A 19,692-nucleotide genomic window follows, 5' to 3' on the forward strand; every position below is an offset into this window, starting at 1 on the left:
GGTGGGGTTAGCGCGGCTGGAGGAGGAAAGGGGAGGAAGAAGCGGAGGGGTCGTGGCTACTAGGAGCTGCTGCTGCGCTGGGGCCGAGCTCTGGAGACGAGTAAGTGAGTGCGAGAAACGCGCGGTGCCTTCCCTTTCTTGAGGCGGCCGAGGTGGCCGTTGCGGGCTGCCCCACCCCCGCTCGGCCTGAGGCGGGGGGCGACCTGCGCGCCCCGCCCCGCCCGGCCCGGGCCGCCCCGAGGGGAGCCGGACGGGAGGAGGGTTTGTTTCGGCTCCTCTGCCCCGCCGTCCAGCGACCGGGCGCTGCTTTGGAGAGTGGGTCGCCACGGTGGTTGTTGTCGTGACACCCGTGACTACCGTGCTCGTCGGTCTGATGTCACTGTTGTAGCTCGCAGGTGCTCGAGGCGTCGCGCTGGCGTCCCCAGAGTCACCGACAGGTGACTGACTGGCTGCAGGTGTGTGGCCGCTCGGCACCCCGCCCCGCGCATCCGGGCTCGGGGGTCTGCGGGGCATCGATTCCAACACCGAACTGTGGTGTGTGCTTCTCCCTTCACCCTCCACATATATATATATGTGTGTGTATATATATATATATATATATTCCTTAGTGAAGTCAGCTTTTTGCAGTCATGCTAGTTTTATCTCCAGAGAGAAGCAGCAGGCATCAATTCTAGATACCCATTCTGATGCTGGCCGTTCAGACTTTTCCGAGAAGCTTGCTAATTTGATGTTGACCGTCTAAAATAATGCCAGCCCCCATGAAATGGGGAGTAAATAGTAGGATTATATCTTTAAAGTCTTCTGAAAGGTTTAGCCTTGAAAACATAAAATTATCCACTACCAGTGTATCTATCTTTCTTCTTTTTTTTTGCATAAACAGCTAAGTACGCTTATGTTTCTGGTTGCTGGTGGTTTTTCACTCACTGCCATTACTATTAAATACAATAAGTGTATGAGAACCAGTTTGTTTAATATTAAGTAAGTCTGGCAACTCTTCTGTTTCCCAAGTATCCAACTTCCCAACGCAATCACTTGTTGATACCAAATGTTGGTAGGAGTGGATGTTATGAAGAAGAGCATTAAAGCTGGAAGGGAGCTCTGAGGCGACGCAGTCCAATTGCAGCCCTGTCATCAGTAAAAATCAATTCCTGAAAGCTGTTACTTTGGAGTATTTTTTCTCTTCTGGCTCACTGAGAGAACTTTGAGTTTTATATGGTTGCTTTGATGTCGAAGCCTGTATAGCAGGCTGAAATAATGGAAAGATGTACACTCTGCCAAAATTCAGGCTCTGACTTAGTCCAAACATTAAGGCTGCACTGAAAGACTCTTTGGAACTGTTCTCCTTGTATGGCTTTTGCTGTTCTCTGAGTTGGCAGAGTAGCTGACGGGTCACCTGTTGTAACTGGTAGACTCCAACTTTAATCTTCCCTTTCAACATCTGCATATTGATCTCTTATTTTTTAAAGTTGTGGGTGATTTCTTTGTGAAACAGGATTGACACTGTGTTCAGTTACAGTTTCCCAAATTCTAATGTATGAATGTGAGCAGAAATTACTTTAGTTGTTCTTTATTGTAATTCCTTAAAGTCATTGTGGAAAACATGATGTATGCACGGTGTTTTCTTGATGATGGTCAGTCTGTTGTCTTTAAAATATAAAAATAAGTTCCAAAATCCCACTCCCAAAAGTTGTAGGTATTTTGAGCCTTTGTTATGTTTTAACCCCAGCTGCTCTTGGCTGTTCCAAACTCTAGAAGTACTTTAGGTCCTTGGAGCAAATAACAAAATCTATTCTGTTAGTAGAGATGGGTTAATTTGACGGGTTTATTTTGTTAATCTCAGGGAACTATAAATATCGCTACTGTAGAGAGTGAGTATTCTTACTGTGAAGTATGTGTGTGTTTGCATACAGTGTAGAATTAAACTTGCAAGACAAATTGCTTGGGTTATTTTCCTTCTGTCCTGTTTGTTGTAAACTTTACGAGCTTGTTACTGTTTCAGTTGCTGTTGGAATATAGATAACTTCACTGGGCATGATTCATGGAAAGGTCATAGCTGATAAGTGCAGCCTTGCTGCTTTGACATCCTGTTACGTGACAGTACTAGGTATTTGTAAATACTTTAAAAATTACTAGGTGATGCAGGATTAGTTTTTGGTTTGGGTTTGTTTTTTAATTCCTTCAGGTGTAATTGAATTCTGGATTTGTGCATACTCACACCTCTCCCATAGGTGGCTTGCACCCTACTCTGAGCTGCCAAAGCAGACGATGACTTTCTGCTGCAAACCTTAATCTGGTTTCAGATTAGTACTCCCTTTAATTTTTCCCGTTTTAGAACTGTTTCAGCATCTTCAGTTACAGGTGCAGTAAGCCTATGGACATGCACTGGTGTATGAGCTCTGACACTATTCAGGTGGCAGCAGCAGTGGCATGTCCAGCGGAGCCAGCAGCTTTTTCTGCCCTACTTGGACACAAGAGCCTTGTACTTGGAAGCCACTTCAAGCTCTTCTACTCTTATGACTCAACATGAAGGAAGAAATTAAACTGGCTTTCTAGTTTAAAATAAATTCTTCTGCATTTTCAGTACCACAGATAAAACAGATGTATTCCTGGGTTTTCATTGGAATTATTACTTTTGGTTGTCTTGGAAGCATTATAAATTTAAGTGATTACCTTTTTTTATTATTTTTCCCCCATGTGAGATGTTAACTTATTCTTCTTCTGTCTCTGTTCCTCCTTTCTGTCTTTTTCTTTTTTCACCTAAAAATCACATTTATGTACAATGCTGTCGTTTTGTTTCCAAGTGTTCATATCTTTCTGGCTTAGCCTTATTTGTTTGTTTTCCAATTCTTGCTATTTTCACATTTCCAGATGAAAATTATTCCTACAAGCTTTTGTTTTTCTGATATTTAAACAGAGTTTCTCTTCTGCTTGGATTGCCCTGCAGCATTAATTCAGTGTGGAAAAAAAATCTATAGCTCCTGTCTGCATTTGAAAGTCTAGTTTGGCTTTAGTAACTTGCTATTACTTGATTTTAAAAATGTTTATTAGCATCTTGCTCAACTTGTGATTTCAGTGGTGTTAGTCATCAGCTTGAATTCTCAGGACAGGCAAACAGGTGTATCTGGTAGGATGAGCAGGAGTGGAAAAGCTTGCTCCTAAATATAGCAGGGAAAACTTTGTCAGCTGCTGTATGGATCATCACACAGATATTACCAAACGTCTTCAGGCTCTTTCTCCTGAGGTAAAAAGCAACAAAGCTCCCAAGTCAAACAATGTCTTCAAAGCCTAATTAGCCAGGGATATGGTAGCCTTTGTGGTTGCTGGTCACATTAACTTTTATCAGCTTGTAGACATCGTTGTGGCCAGCTCAGCGAGTCTCTTGCCGGAATGAGATTATGTAGCGTAGGTCCTTCTGATAGCAAGTCTCCAGATTCAGCCCCATGGGTCCCTTCTGCATGGATGGGTGTGGGCTGTCAGAGGCCTGTCTTCAGTTCCTGCTGTTGCCAGAGTTTTGCTGTTTGGGCTGAAACTTCTCACAGCAGCTATCTGCTTCAAGAGAAGCTGAGGAAGGAAGCAAAAAAGAAGAGGCTGTTGGTGCAGGAATGGATCAGCTGTGTGCCCGTTCATAAAGCTACTTCAGAAAGAGACAGAAAAAGGAGTGTAAGTCTTCAAATGTGTGATTTGTACTTAGCAGCCACTCTTTACAATGGGGAGCTAATATTTTAGCAATAGATTGTCTGAGGTGTGTGAAGTGTGGCTTCTGAAACCTCAATGTGTCCAAATTTGACCATGACCTGGACTTGAAATGCGTTCAGTCTTAAGTCTGCTTATTGCACATGTGAGTTTAGTACTGCTTATGTTCTTTAAATAGTTGATCTGTATCAAGTATGCTTCATCCCAGGGCTTAGCTGTAATTGCTTGTCTGCAATTGCTTCTTACTGGTACTGGCTACAGGTACCGAAATGAGAGCAAGACGACACTCTTCCAGGCATGCTTATTTTCTTATTTTAATGTTTTCTGTGCTTGGTTCTAGGAAATTAGGAGAAGAGTGGGGAAATTCTTGGTGTACAAGAGACAGGAGAAGTGGAGGCAGTGCAGATATCTTAGAGAAGAAGGGGGTGGGATGTGTGAGTAATGGATAAGAACGTAGGGTGGCTGCTATATGGACCGTGGCTGTAACATAAAGAATGTCTACTGCTTCTACTTATTACTGTATTTGTATAAATAATTTATGTGCTATTCTAATCTAAAAGTGCAGATTCTGCTAGTGCTACAAACTAGAAGTGGTCACAGTCCATTATACTAGTGGAAAAGTAGCATGGTTTGAACAATGGGCTAAATAAAGTGAGTAGCTACACAGTAAATGTTTAATTGTGGCCTTTCTTTACCTTTCCGTGTTAACTTAGCAGCCTCAACATTTTTCAAGAGTCTCTTTTTAAGTGTAAAAATGGAGGGGATAGGAAGGTGCAAGCTGGGCATGGAAGATGAATATTTGTTTTGAAGAAATATTGAATAAAACTGAATAATTGTAAAATTGAAAAAATGGAAAAATAGTGGTCTCCACAAGACAAAATCAGAGTGTTGAACTTGTATGTGTGGAATGTTAAGGCAAAAAACCCCAAAACTTAAGGCATATGGCAGAAGGGCTTTGGTTTATTGTTTGGGGTTTTTCTTAAACCACATGCCATAGTATGGACAATGTTTTAGCGCTAACAGTAAAATACCAATTTATCTTACAGTAGAATAAAGAGAGAATGAGTGTATGCGATTGTGGGTTGCAATAGTGCATTTCAATCTGCGTATCTTGTATATGCTTTTCAACAATCTTTGTTGCATTAAACAATTCTATGAAGTGAAGCGTTTCATTTCTAGTAATAGAGAAACACTTTTTTTTTTTTTATGTGCATGACTTTCATTTTAGGACCTTTTTCTAACTAGTGTGTTTCCAGCCTCTATATTTTGATGTGCCAAATGAGGTAATTAGCATAAGCAAATAGTTGCAAAAATTTGCTATGGTCCCAGGATATTTTTTTTCCTTAATATTTTCTATTTTTTTCAGCTTCATGTTGAACATGAGCCTTGTTATGATCAGTGAGAATGTAAAGCTGGCCCGTGAATATGCCTTGCTGGGAAATTATGACTCTGCAATGGTCTACTACCAGGGAGTTCTTGACCAAATGAATAAGTACCTCTACTCTGTCAGAGATACATATCTGCAACAGAAATGGCAACAGGTAAATAGTACTTTTCTGGGACATTTTGAGGGAAAAGTATTAAAGTAGCAAAAATTGCCTATCTTACGGTAAACAAAAGTATAAAAATACTTACACCATTCTCTGATAAACTGTCGTGCTGTTATAAATAGACTTTTTCGTTATTATATAGACTTCTTTAAGTCGTCTTTACGATTTCTTGCTCTGACAATGACAGAACAAGCAATGGAACACAACCCTAGGGATCCAGTGCACTGTCTGGCTTGTCAGCTTCTTACTGATGAGTGTCCCTGTTATGCTGAAGTTTTTTTCGCTAATATAATTTTGAATAGTCTTATTTCCCTTTCGGTGTTTTAGTAGTGTGACTTATGGATCCTTCATAGGAACTGAGTTGTGGCTACCATGCTAATTTATCCGTAACACAAAGCATCTCTTTTTTAATTGACATTCAGTTTATTAGGTTGTGCTATTTTCTGTCATACTTGTTTAATATGCAAAATTTGTCAAATGTCTCTTCGCTGTTAGATCAAAAGTTGATTTGTTTATTCTTTAAAAGTGTAAGGAAGGGAGAAAAAAAAAAAAATCTTAATATCTGACGTGTGTTACTCTCGTCTGTCAAAGTAGAATTGGGTAGCTTGTGAAACCTCATGGCATCCATCCAGGCATTACACAGGCTTGAACAGAGGTCTGTTACAAACTTATTTGCAAAGTGCTTAATCTGCTTTTTTTTTTTTTTTTAATCAGGTTTGGCAGGAGATAAGTGTAGAAGCTAAACATGTGAAAGATATAATGAAAACACTAGAGAGTTTTAAACTAGACAGTACTCCATTGAAAGCTTCACAACAAGAATTACCCGCTCATGATGCAGAAGTCTGGTCTTTGCCAGTACCTGCTGAACGTAGGTAAGAGGAAACCTGAAGAGCTAAATCAGTGTTCATCAGGGCAAAGTGTGCTTTGAGTTCAGCCTGATCCTGTGTAATTTTTGTTCTAGAATTTAGATGTGCAATACTTCACACCAGCAGGTTGTCGTGGTTTGTGTTGAAGGAGATGCCATTTTGAGGCAGCCTGCTTCAGAATGTTCCAGGGCTTTTATCTTATATGGGCTTGACTAATGTCAAGTGCTTTTTTTGCTGCCTTTGGTTTTTTTGTTTGTTTTTTTTTTTTACTGACAACATAAACTCTTCATTCTGTGGAAGCTCAACTCTATTCTTGAATTGACCTTGTTACTGACTTTAAAATGACTCTGCACGCAGTTGGATGAAGAAGTATTATCAGAGTAACAGTAAAATCCAGAAGTGTCCAATCTCAGTTCTTTTTGTGTAGCAGGGTGGTTGCCAGATCTCCTTTGTGAGCTCGCCAGTTAAGCAGGCGTGAGCTCAAGGGAAGGGGTGGGAGCAAGCAGCTGCAGGCCAGCATGCTTATTTCATGAGCTTTGAATTATGCTGAGGTAGTGTCTATGGAACCAAGGCCTTGCCATGTGGTTTGACAGTGGAGCTGCTGCTGAAAGGGCAGTCCTGTCCTCCACAGCTGCCCAAGATTTTTCACTTGTGTCCTTGTTTGCATTGCTTAGCTGGCTTAGGATGCCAAACTGGCAAAAAGACACTGTTTTATGGGGCTGGTGCTTTTTGTTGTTGTTTGGCTTTTAGTTTGTTTTTTCTTGCTTTTTCTTCTGAGGTTAGCTATCTAAATTGGTGAATTGGAGGTTTTAACACATGCCAGTGCATGCAAAGCAGAGATGGAACTGCGTGCTTAAACAGAAAGCAACTATTAGATCAGCTTAGCTGTACTGTCAAACTGTTCTTTGGGGCTTTGAATTTACAAGCTGTTTCTCACAGACAGGTAACTTCAGTCTTTATGGCTACATTATTACATTTTTATTATTTTAAGCCTGCTTTCTGAAAGAAATGGGTCTTGTGTGATCATACTGTTTGTTTATCTCATTTGGTAACTTTGGAACACTGCTGGCCCATTTCATTCAAACCTTCTGAAATAATAGTGTCTGGGAGGTAGAACTTTTCTAATATTTTTAAGCTTTCTAGAGAAGAGATACACACTCATGTTTCTAAAAAGGGAAAGACTTGAGAGAACTGTTTCTGTTCCATTTGTCTTGCCAGCTGGTGAAGTATTGAGTTGTGGTAATATGAAGAAAGCCACAGGAAAAACGTGGGCCATATTGCATTGGAATAACCACTGTAAATTCCTATACTGAGATAGTAGAACTCAGAAATTCAGGTGGAAATTAGATGTGTAATCACACTATTCCTTTATTTTGAGCTTTGGAATGGAATTTGGATGTGTCTAGGTGTTCATAAATAAAAATGAAGGTTGGTAGATAATCCATTTGGAGAGTGGAAAGACTTTAGCACTTACTGCCTTATCATTAGCACATTCATGTTGCCTAATACGCATTTCACTCTGAAAAAGATATGTACAGTTCTGACAAACTTGCTGCTGTCAATCAATCAAAGACAAGTTTTATGAAGGTACTGGATCCTAGTGTAGCTTGAATGATATGTCAAAACACATCTTCTAGTTAGTAAATGCTCTTCACCGAATCACAGAATCTCTTCCTTTTTCTGTTCTCTAGAAATATCCCTGACCTTAAACTTGACTGCTAGCTTATTAATGCTGGAATTTTAGGAAGGCCCACAAGAAGGCCCATGGAAAAAGTATATCTGTGAGAGTAACGGATGTGCCTGGGGAAGAAACTGAATTTTAAAAAAGAAATCCATAATACCAGTCACGATACTGGTTTCTTCATATGTGCTTCTAAAAATGGTATAGTTTCAAACAACTGGAAGCCTCACATAAATTTTCTTTCCCAAGAGGTGAAAATAAAACTGTCATTCCCAAGAAATCTTTACATTTCTTTGGGTAGGAGAGTGAGGACCATTGTGATAAGGAGAAAATATATTGGGGAAAGGGGTGGGGGGGGAGGTGTTTGTTTGTTTGTTTCCTAAAGTCCATAATACTAGGATTACTTTAGTAATGAGCTTGTTTTAAGCAAATGAGCGCTGAGTTTGTGGCAAAGGACAAATGGATGTTTAGTGACTATTTGAAAATATCTGTCTTGTTTCTGACATACAGATTTTTATCTTGAGCAAAATGTCTCGTAACGACTTTATTTGGTTGTGTAGTGCTTACCAGTGACTTTACACTGAGGCTTTTTGCATATGTTACAACTAATTAGACCTTCGCCAGGACCCAGAAAACGTCAGTCTGCTCAGTGCAGTGATTGCAGAGGTCACAATAATCGTATAAGTGCATCTGTCAGAGGCCCTCACCGACCATCCTCTCGAAATCCCAGTGATAAAGGGAAGGCAGTCCGCAGCCGGGAAAAAAAGGATCAGCAAAATAAAGGAAAGGAGGAAAAGGTAAGCTTGCAAATAACTTAATGAAGTTGAGAAACTCAGTCTTGCTTTCTTAATATTGAGTATATTACAAAATTAGATGCCTATAAAATGTTTCTTCTGTTCAAGTCAGCATGCTGATTTGAATCTCTCCTTGTAAGGTATCTTTGCTTTATGGACAATCTGTGTTACGGGTTCATTAAAAAAACACACACACACACACACACTCATCTGGAGGAAGTAATGTGGTAAATGGAGCTCATTCCAATGGGAAGTCCTTATGGGTTCTTGAATTGATTTTGTATATTTTAGACTGAGTTTGACTTGCCTGTTCCAAAGCATTTCAAGATTTGTTTAATCTTGAAGGGAGACCTCTACATATTTTTTGTTGAGATCTGGTATTAGATCCAGATCCTTTCAGTTTAAAACAAGAAAACACCCAGCATATACCCCAGAGAGAGAATGATCTATGATCTCTTAGTTGCCATTAGAATGCTTTAATTTTTGCTTGTGCTCTTGTCTCCCAGAGTAAGAGATTGTACTGAAGACTCTCAGTTCATAGTTTTCCAGAGTCTGAATAAATTAAATATCTGTGTAATAGTTTGTAAGCTTCAGCAAGCTTATGTTGTAGCAAGGTGTCATGGCCTGTGGAAATAGTATAAGCTACAAGGGTGGAATTGATTAGCTGTGTAAACTACTACTTTTATTAGAAGCTTAATTACATTGTCTTGAGTGAGAGTCCCCTCTCACTAAGGATACACGCACACAGAGACAGGATAGGTCTTTTTTCTTTTTTACAGTTGTTCTGTCATCACCAGTGCTTGCTGTTAAGTGTATTTAAAAAAAAAAAAAAGGGTATGTCTGGTGCATTTTATTTCCTTTCAGTTGCATGGTCTCTGCTGTTTGAGCCCTTGCAACTGTGTAGCTTCTTTGCTTCTGCTCTACTGCAGAGCTGCTTCTCCGCTGTTCTTGTCTGTGCTCCTGTTATCAGTTAATTAACTCTTTTTTACTCCTGTGGTCTTCCTGCAGATCACCTTTGCTCATCTTGTGTAAGGAAGTTCTGCTTAATTTTTTTGTGTGTCCCATATTTATGGCATATGTACGACAGAGGATTTGAGATACCCTAGCTCAGTGTGACACTTTTCTGAGCTAGTCTTACATGTAATTCTCCCTACCCAGCTGCTGTCTTATATAGTTTTTCATTTCTCTGGGAGAAGAGGCCAAGACTGTTATACTTGGATAGATGTTTGCAGTTTTGATTACCTACTAAGGCAAAGAAACTGCATCAGTACAATATGCTGGCTTTGGGGAGAAGGAAGCGGGACCAGGGCAGTACAGAAGTGTGGGTGAACCAATAGATCTTGCAGTGCAGCAGGAATATGGATGCTTCATAATTTTCATGCTGGTTTATATTGTCACCTTCTAGAAATATGATGCTACTATGGACTTGTTAAAAAAATCCATTGGTACTATAACCATTGTTATGTATTGATGTTGTTATATCCTTTATATGTAGAACAAATCCACATCTGAGATTTCAGAATCTGAACCAAAGAAATTTGATAGTACTGGATATGATAAAGATTTAGTAGAAGCTTTGGAAAGAGATATCATTTCTCAGAATCCAAACATTCGATGGTAAGTTTGAATACTGCTGCCAGTCTTTCTTAGTTCTTTCTTTTTCCTTTTATAGATATGACAAGAATTAACTATTTTAATATATGCTTAAATATTAAAAGAACCTACAGGTTTTATTTATTCATTAAATAGGCAACTAAACTCCTTTGTAGTTGAGTATTTTTAGAACTTTTTTTTCTACCCATGGATTCATAGAATAGTTTGTGTTGGAAGGGATGATTAAAGATAACTATTTCAACCCTCTGCCATGGGCAGGGACATCTTTCCCTAGGTCAGGTTGCTTGAAGCCCTCTCCAGCCTGACCATACAAAGCTTCTGAAAATTTTCTAGAAGTCCTGAAATCAATTTTTGAGATACTAGAACCTTATATGTTGCAAAAGAGTGTCTGCCAGTGTCTCTTCATTTCAAAACCTGTTTTGCTATCAGGCATGTACCAAGATTAGAAAACCAGTTAACAAAGATGTTATGTCAATATAGGAACCTTTTGAAATCTTACTGGATACCATATGACTGCCAGTATAAAATATAACCATGTGTCAGTACCTTTACGTAAATGTGTTAAACATTAAACCTTACACAAAGGTTGTTTTGTGTTCCAAATGTTTCCAAGCTTAAGTGATTTTTGTGAGGATTAAATGAGCAAAAATCTTCTGGCAAATAAAGTAGACTTTAAAAAACCCTGAAAAATCTCACAAACAACTTGGTATGCATGCAACTGCCATGTATTTCAGTTTAATACGTAAATATGTGTTTCAGTTTTTATATTGAATCTTAAATCACCACTTCAGATTTGAAACTAATTCTCCGTAAATATATGTTTTTAAACCAAAATATCACTTGGGCATGTGCTGTTAAGTGGAATGCCCCGAGGGTTACCCTCAAGAAAATAAGACCCAGCCTGTAAGGTATCTAAGAACTAATACATTTGTAACTCTGAACAAGAATTCTAAAAATTCTCTTTAATTCAGCTCCATTTACTAGTCTTCAGTAAATTGTTCTCATGATGATGAAAGATGGTATTCAGGTTTCAGGGACAGCCAGTCTCTGGGCAAAAGAAGAAAGCATCATTTGTAACTAGCATAAGTTAAAACAGCTTGCCTTATTCTGTTTATTCTTTCTGTGAATGAGAACAAGAGTGCTCTAGCGAAATACTTACTGTGTCTCTCTTTGCTTTTGCATCCAGCTGGAGTCTACTAGCTGGATGACAATTGCAATTGTTGTAGGCTTTTGCCACTAGAATGTAAATGAATCCAGCTCATTTTCCTGAATTATGGAAGAGCTATTACATAACAATACGTTTAATTGCATATTGTTTTGAGGTGTGGACTGGTGCTTTTGCAGTCTGTCTGAATCTGTCAAACAGCTTTTTTTCTCTCTTTTTTTTTTTTTTGTCAGGGATGACATTGCTGATTTAGTAGAAGCCAAAAAGCTGCTTAAGGAAGCTGTAGTTTTACCAATGTGGATGCCAGAGTTTTTTAAGGGAATTAGAAGGCCATGGAAGGTATGAAAATAATCTGATCCTGTGATCAAAAGTAAGATTCTGAGATTGGACCTTGGCGGAACAAGAAATTTCAGGTGGTTTACAGTTCATATAAATTCTTTCCACTTTATTAACAAAATTTACGGTAAATAGGACTAACAAAACAAAGATGTCAGCCAGATAAATACACTGTCTTCAGCTATATTGTTGCAAGTAAGCAGTAGTAATTAATTACTTACCTTGGAATAACTTTTCAAGGGAAAGTTTATATCTAGTATTTTAGTATTACACTATTAAACAGATTGTGAAATTGCCTGTCTGTTTTGATTCTTGTCCTAAAAGTGGTTCTTTTTCATTTTAATAGGGTGTACTGATGGTTGGTCCTCCTGGTACTGGAAAGACCCTCCTGGCAAAAGCCGTAGCCACTGAATGCAAGACTACTTTTTTCAATGTTTCTTCTTCCACACTTACCTCAAAATACAGAGGAGAATCTGAGAAACTTGTTCGTCTGCTGTTTGAAATGGTGATTGAAGTTTCTGAACATAAATAGTGAGATAATGAGGCAGAGTTACTTCTGGAATAGGGAAACCTTGCCAAGATTTAGAACTCATAGCATACCAAAACAGCTCTCCAAGCTTCAGACACTTCAGGACCTTGTGATTCAGCCATGTGCATTCAAGATCTGGTTATTCCTAAGTAGCTTTATAAAAACTGAAAAATTGTTTTTGTTTTCAGGATTAGCTTCTTATATTAGAGGTACCTCTCTATAAGCTGTTGAGTGCTGTAGAACGTACTTGAACACAAAACTGGAGGTAGAATCTAATTGCTTTCTGGGTGAGAACCCTACTCAGCCTGGGCATGTGTTGTTGTTGTGGGTGGTTTTGTGTTTGTGCTTAAAATAAGTGGACTTCCAAACTGTAGTAGGCTTCAGAGAACATAATACTTGAAATTGGCTCAGAATGTGTAGTCTTTTTTTCATGTGTTAATAGGTTTGCTGTGCAGTGCCTGCCAGGGTGCCCAGTACTGAAGGGGGCAGCAGAGTTGCAATTACAGTAGTCAGAAAAGTTAGGAAATAAAAGACTTTCTACAATATAGTTTGATCATATTAAATGAGTTTATATCATGCCTATCAATCAAAAATGCATATGTGCAATGGACAGCACCTCAACTGCTGTAGGAGAATAGCTTTTATTACTGCAGATCCTTTCACCTCTCTTGTTTTCAGAAAGGTTAGGCTTATTTTGCAGTTGACCTGTATCTCAGACAGGTTCCATACAGTGGTGTTCTAGCCTGACATTTCTCCTAGCTTTAAATGGGTTCTTATTCAGGCGTTCTGTGATGACTTTCATGGTTATTCCTAACGTATAGAACTGCTTTTATCTTCTTAAATGTTTATAGCGCTAACAGTTACAGGACTTGACCAGAAATGGTTCTACTCAAATGTTATTAATGAGTGTACAGCTGCTTTACAGTTGTGTGCACTGGTCAAAGAGAGGGAAGGTTCAGTACAGTTGGTACTCAAGACCTGATTCCTTGAGATAAATGTGTCGTTACTCAGCTCTGAATATGCTGCTGTTTCTTAAATGTGAGCAGACTGCCATTTAACTATCTGCTTTATCTTTTCTTTTCTTTAGGCTCGATTTTACGCCCCGACAACTATATTTATTGATGAGATAGACTCTATCTGTAGTCGCAGAGGAACTTCTGAGGAGCATGAAGCTAGCCGACGTGTAAAGGCAGAACTGCTTGTTCAAATGGATGGTAAATAACTTGATCTCTGAGGAGTGCTGGATTGGAGGAAACTTGAGGGAGAAAAAAGAAAATCAAAACTTAATTTTTCAGAAGCAATTTGTTTGAAAGCCTTACGTAAAATTGGGGTAAAAAGATACAAATGCGCTATTCCAACTGTCAGTGTGGAAGGAAAGAAGTTGCCAATTATTTAACAATCTTTTAGCATCTGAGCAGTGACCTTATATTACTGACCCAGAATAATGATTCTTCAGTGGCAAATAGGAGACTTCAAAACTGCAGAAGAAAAGAAGTATTAATTGCTCTTCTCAAGCTTTACCTAGCACATAACTTACTTCTGCAAAACCAAATAAAAAGTGGTTCAAAAGAACTGTCACCTGTTCCAATATAAACTTCAAAGGCAATCATTACACTCAACTTATTTTGGATCTCTTTTTTCCTACTAATGATATAAATAAAAAATGAAGGTAATTTTTTATAGAAGTGGTTGGAAAAGTTTTCTTTTTAAAACACTGAGTTCATTACAGCTGTTTGGTTAATATTTCACAGATCAACAAAGTTTAAAAGTAGGTAACACTATGCAAAGCTGCTATAGAGGCATCCTTTTTATACTCTAGGGAGCAGGGAGAAGGAAAGAAGCATCTGAGAAGTGCTACTCTATGGACTAATTTGTGATCTAATTCCATGAGTCAGAAGATTTGCGTATTTATTTCTGGTTCTGTGATGTGATACTCTTTTATGTTTGACTTTAAGTAGTAGTAGAGCTGTAATACTGTTCTCATAACTCAAGTATGTGCATAAGCTAATTTTATAAGTAACAACTATTTGAAGTCCTTTTAGTTGAGCGTTCATAAATGGTGTCTTATATGCAAATTTTCAGGCAGACTAGGTACAATGGCTATTCCACAGCCCAATCCTGTGATTATAAGCAAAACCAGTAAATGCAGAGGGTAGCAAGTTTGATGAAATTGACTTCTTCATATAGCAGCAGTTTCACAGTGCTTTAGAGGCTGAGATGTTGTCTCTGCCTCTGAGAAGCTGTGATTCAGTCCACCCAATTTAAACATTCGCTTCAGCAGTTTGTAAGAATCCACTTGAGTATGTGAAACATTTGGCCTTGATTCAGAAGTGAAGAACTTTGTAGGGGAGTAATTGGGCTTTTGCGTGGCTATTAGTAAGTACTATTTGAGGGGTGGGGAATGTCTTTTTGTGTGTATGTTGATAGTTTTGATGTTTTGGGGGTGGGTTTTTTTTTGTGTATATGCTGTTACAGGACATTGATGTGAAAATTCAGACAACTCTGCTGCAAAAGCATTTCAGCCATGGTAGAGAGGAACTTCCTGATGTGAACAGTGACCTGTGCCACTGCTCCTGGTTAAACCAGTTCTCCACTTTGGCTTGCAGGCTGTCAAATAGATGAAAAGCTGAGTGCCGTTGGCACTGAGTGATTCTATTGCACTTGGACATGCTAAAGTGCATTAGAACAGCTCCTTTAATATTACAGAATTGTAGTTACTGTTCTCTCCATACATGGAAGTTCACGAACTGTATGTACATTTTACCTTCTCTTTTCTCCAATGCAGGTGTTGGAGGGGCTACTGAAAATGATGATCCTTCCAAGATGGTCATGGTACTTGCTGCTACTAATTTTCCTTGGGATATTGATGAAGCCCTAAGACGAAGACTAGAAAAGAGAATTTACATTCCATTACCATCAGGTATGAAGACTTGGGGAGATAAGTGGTTAAAAAGACTAAAATCTAAACTTTATCAATATTCCTTTAGTTCTGAACACCTGGTTTAAAAATCTAATTGATCAATATGCAAATTAATTTATGAATGCAGGACCCGGTTAAATCTGAACATTTACTTTTGTAGAAAGTGATGTCCTTTTTCTCTTTCTTCACTCTTATCCTTCTTCAATTCATTACTTATCTTCAGAAAGCAAGTTGCATAGACTTAATTTTCTATTTTTTTATTAGCAAAAGGTAGAGAGGAACTCCTAAGAATAAATCTGCGAGAGCTGGAACTGGCTGATGATGTTGACCTTGCAAATATTGCTGAGAAAATGGAAGGTTATTCAGGTGCAGACATTACCAATGTATGCAGGTACGTTAACATTGCATCATTTGTCTTACTACTGCTACAAACTCTGAGAAAACTGTTTCTAAAGTAACTAATTTACATGACTAAATTGTTGGACAAAAACAGGCTGTAACTTGCTTTTATATATGGCTAAAAGGTGAAATACTGCATTAATGTTTACCTAGATTTCCATATGAATATTTTCATATAATAGTGCTGAAGAGCAGTTGCAACAGAGTAATCCAAACAAGCTGTGCTTCAGGTAAAATTCCATGTTCTTTTATGTACACCAGTTTCCTTGCGTGAGGAATACTCACAGGATGGTAGACTTTTACTTGCAGAGTTGCAGTCATTCATGCCACTGAGGTTATACTACTTCCTGCGGAACATCCATGTGTAAGAAGTGATAGTGGCAGAGGCCAGAGTAACTAAAGTGAAAACATCATCTTCCTTCGTGGCACAGAACAGGTGTACCTTATTGTGTGACCATGCAAGAGCTGTGTACTCAGCAAGCTGGCTTTAATGATGAGGCTGACTTGAGTTTTCTCCTACCTCCTCCATCTCCTCTCCTGCTCAGTCTTGTTTGCATACAAGCATTTGTGGGCCTATTCTGTAACCTAGATTCCTGAAATAATTGACTAAAAATACCTTCTAGCCCTTCACCCAAACTTTTCCTTTCTTTCAAAAATTAAAAAGGGAAGGAAGAGGAGTGCTCTTCTAAGAGACTAATATCAGTCATCTTGCTTACATCTAAAGACTTGCACTGGCACAGTTGCAGCAGTGTCCGATTATGGAATCAGCAATCAAGGATAAAGAACTGAAACTTCTTCAGATGCTGTTGTCATCTAATAAGCACCCGTGTAACTGTGCTTTCAGGCTTTGGAGGTAGCACTGAAGTGTGGCAGTGCAAGGCTTGAGCTCCAAGTTGTGCCAGCGCAACTGTTGTGGGGCTGTACTTTGAACAGGGTAAGAGAACTGTTCTGGGTTAAAACCACCTCCTCATTACTTTCCTCAAACGTGGATCCATTTCTTGCCTTGATTCCTACCACAGCTCTGCAAACCCTTCTGAGTGTAACTGAGCGGACAATAAGCTGTGCTACAGGGATGAATGTGAGTGGCTTGTACGCTAAACTGCCGCTAAAGGCTCTCTCAGCAGGGTTGCTTAAGGCTGAACTAAAAGTTTGGAGCCGCAGAACTGTTTCCTGCACAAACCTTGCACAGTGTCTGGGAAAATAATGTGTCGCACAGGTTTGTTTAATTTGTAGGATCGTGAGATGGATTTGTGGTGTTCTTTTGCTCAGTCTTGGTGTTGGTTGTGCTTTGAAAGGAGTTTGTGCTAATAAGTTCACATTATGTGAAAGAGTTTATTTGGCCTGCTGCTTTGTGCATTTTAGCTGCTGCTTGTCTCATCTGGTCTGTCCAGTGTTCATTATTTGTAATTAACTTCATACTGGGTACTGATAGACTTGTTTTAAAGTCAGAATACTTATGATGTTTTTCAGTTAATTTCATATACACATACTACTGTTGCTTTTTCTTTTTTAATTGAAGTCCATTTCTACAAATACTATTTTTTAAAAAAAAGGCAAGAAAACAAAACAAAACAAAAAAACCATGAAGAAACACATGAGTCTTTCATTTGTGGCTCTTTAGAGATGACTGAGGTGGCAGCACCCAGAAATCCAGATGAGGTGGGGTTTGGATGTGCATGATTTGAAATTAGTAGGAAAGTATTCCTATTACCCTATGTATTTACACCTTGTTAATGGTGTCAGAAAAAACAGATCTTAAATGTGATTGTTTCATTTACATTGAGACAAAAAGACGTATGGCTGATTTAAAAGTGCTTTTGTATGGTTCAGACACACAGTATATAAACACAATAAAGTTCAAACTTGTAGACTATAACAGTCCTTGCTAGTGACACAGGAAAAACTTAAAACGTGAGCCAAGAAGTCTGGTTTGGTCAAATTATTTTCCTATCTTAAATAATTTGAGATTAAATCCAAAGTTCACTGTGCCAGAGTGAAAACCAGTCAGAGATTAGTATACTTCCTAACAGTCAGCATATAACCATAGAGAATAAAGGTGGAACTTTATTTTACAAAGACATTCGGGAAATATAAAATGCATCTAAAGTCCATATTAGATATGAGTATGCACTGACTTTGAATCATTGTTCTAAGCAGACTGTGAAAGTTGAAAGGCCTTTGGAATGGAACTGACCCCCACTGTGTGTTCCAGTGGGCGGCTGCTTATTTTGTGAATGTGGCTTTCGTGCTTCTCCAGGCGCTAAGGGTGCATTAAAGTTAAGTACTAAGGGTTGATGTTGGGGTGACTGGCAGTAAAATGACGTTACAGAAGAAAGCAGTGACAGCTGCACTTGAATTTTATAGGTATGTTGGGATATGGTGAGGTTTTTTTTGTTTGGCTGAGTTGTTTTTATTTTGGTAAACTGCTGCCTGGAGGCAAATTGGGGATACTTCCTCTCCCTCTCCCCCATCCCTGCCCTGCCTCCTCCCCACCCCTGGCTTGGGTAGCATTGGCTTTTAGTTCTCAAATGATGATATAATAACAAAGTGTGGTGATATTTGGCTAAGATGGAGTTCAACAATGCAACTTTTTTTTGCATTGTTCCAAAATTCTAGTTACTGCATTATGCATTCTAATTGCTGACAATTAATTAGTAAATTAATGAAGTCTGTCAGTTATAGTTTCCTTTGAGGGGAGGGCATGAAACTGAAACAGAATATGCTGAAACCGTCTTTCTGAGTCCTCCTACAAGACATCTATAAAGTTTTATCTTTGGATTCTCACCTACCAATATGACATGATACTGTTGTGACATTGCCAGGACCATCCTTCAATCTTTTTTACTGCTAGACAAAATAAATAGCATTTTCTTATAAGCTATATAGAACAACGAATTAGCAGGAACTTTAGTGTTTCAGTGTTACCTATTTATCACCTCACTGGCTCATTACTGTTGGAAGTCCAAATGCAGTCAAACTTAATGCAGCAAGAAAATAACTCACTTGTAAAGACACTTAATGCTTTTTGAGGCCAGAAGTTTGAGGAGCCACGGGCTGAACAGATTTTGTAGTTTAACATTTAGCTGTGAATGTACAGGTTGGAGGTAGGTACTGTCAACCCCTGTGTCTCTACAAGTGTGATTCCTGTTTGAACCAGGAAACACTCAAAGCATTCCAGCCACTTCTCCTATACATAGGAGGAGCAAAAACATTACTTTGCCTTTTTCCTGTTTAAAAATACTCTAAACATCAGCTACATCATAGGCATGCAGTGACATTAGATAAATCAGTTCATCTTTATCTCTTCTGGCTAGCCTGTGAATAGTGGCTGTTCAAAGATCCAGCAAGAATAAATCCATGTTTGAAAAACATGAAAAAGCATAGTATTGTAGGTTGTACAAGGCTGCTGAGCCTTTCAAACAGCTGAACTCACCATCCTACGTTGAATAATTTTTTTTGCATCCTTAACAGAGATGCATCGTTGATGGCTATGAGAAGGCGCATTGAAGGCTTGACACCAGAAGAAATAAGAAATCTTTCCCGAGATGAAATGCACATGCCAACAACTATGGAAGACTTTGAAATAGCTTTGAAGAAAGTTTCTAAATCTGTATCTGCTGCGGACATTGAGAAATATGAAAAATGGATAGATGAATTTGGATCATGCTGAGTTGTCTTATCTTGAAGAAGCCACCTTACATCTTAAAACAGCTTTAGAAGTAAGAAGTAGTGTGTCAGTGCACTGCGTGCTCTTTTTAACTTTTGTAATTTAAGAGCAACAGATGTCTAAATAAACTTTTTTTAAAATGCAAATTCTTTCTAGCTTTCTTTGAACTAGCTCAGAAGTTACACATTTTTCTCAAATGTGAAAGATACCAATGCGATCTGCTTTGATCTTCAGGATTTTAAATGTCCTTAAATTTAATACCAGAACTCTTGCATCAGAGGGTTTACACTTGAAAAATAGCTATTCCACTAAAGAAAAACAAACTAGTCCTGCTAAATGAGGAAGGGATGCTGAGAACTAGAAAATGGGATGAAGAAAATGCAGTTTTACAGATGGTTTTGCTAGCTCATCTTAGAGAATTCTACCCTTAAACTGTTTCTAAGGTATTAATAAAGAACCTGTACGAAGGCTGAGATTT

The 19,692-nt window shown here is 38.6% G+C and overlaps 1 protein-coding gene across 6 annotated transcripts; it reads left to right on the forward strand.

Moving 5' to 3' along the window:
• The first annotated feature begins 24 nt into the window (after window positions 1-24).
• Window positions 25-19,354, forward strand: KATNA1 (katanin catalytic subunit A1). 6 transcript variants are annotated; one of them, XM_080341111.1, is made up of 11 exons: window positions 25-100; window positions 5,060-5,234; window positions 5,958-6,115; window positions 8,404-8,587; window positions 10,080-10,201; window positions 11,597-11,702; window positions 12,046-12,204; window positions 13,316-13,442; window positions 15,014-15,148; window positions 15,413-15,539; window positions 19,019-19,354. In XM_080341111.1, the coding sequence occupies exons 2-11, from the start codon at window positions 5,064-5,066 to the stop codon at window positions 19,215-19,217; spliced, it is 1,488 nt and encodes a 495-aa protein (XP_080197237.1). In that variant the 5' UTR covers window positions 25-100; window positions 5,060-5,063; the 3' UTR covers window positions 19,218-19,354. The 6 variants fall into 6 exon arrangements, 5 of the variants coding, with proteins under 5 accessions (XP_080197237.1, XP_080197238.1, XP_080197239.1 ...); XM_080341112.1 differs by having other exon boundaries at window positions 77-104; XM_080341113.1 differs by lacking the exon at window positions 25-100 and adding an exon at window positions 437-455.
• Window positions 19,355-19,692: the final 338 nt, after the last annotated feature.

This window comes from Nesoenas mayeri (genome assembly GCF_963082525.1).
Source record: "Nesoenas mayeri genome assembly, chromosome: 3".
NCBI lineage: Eukaryota > Metazoa > Chordata > Aves > Columbiformes > Columbidae > Nesoenas > Nesoenas mayeri.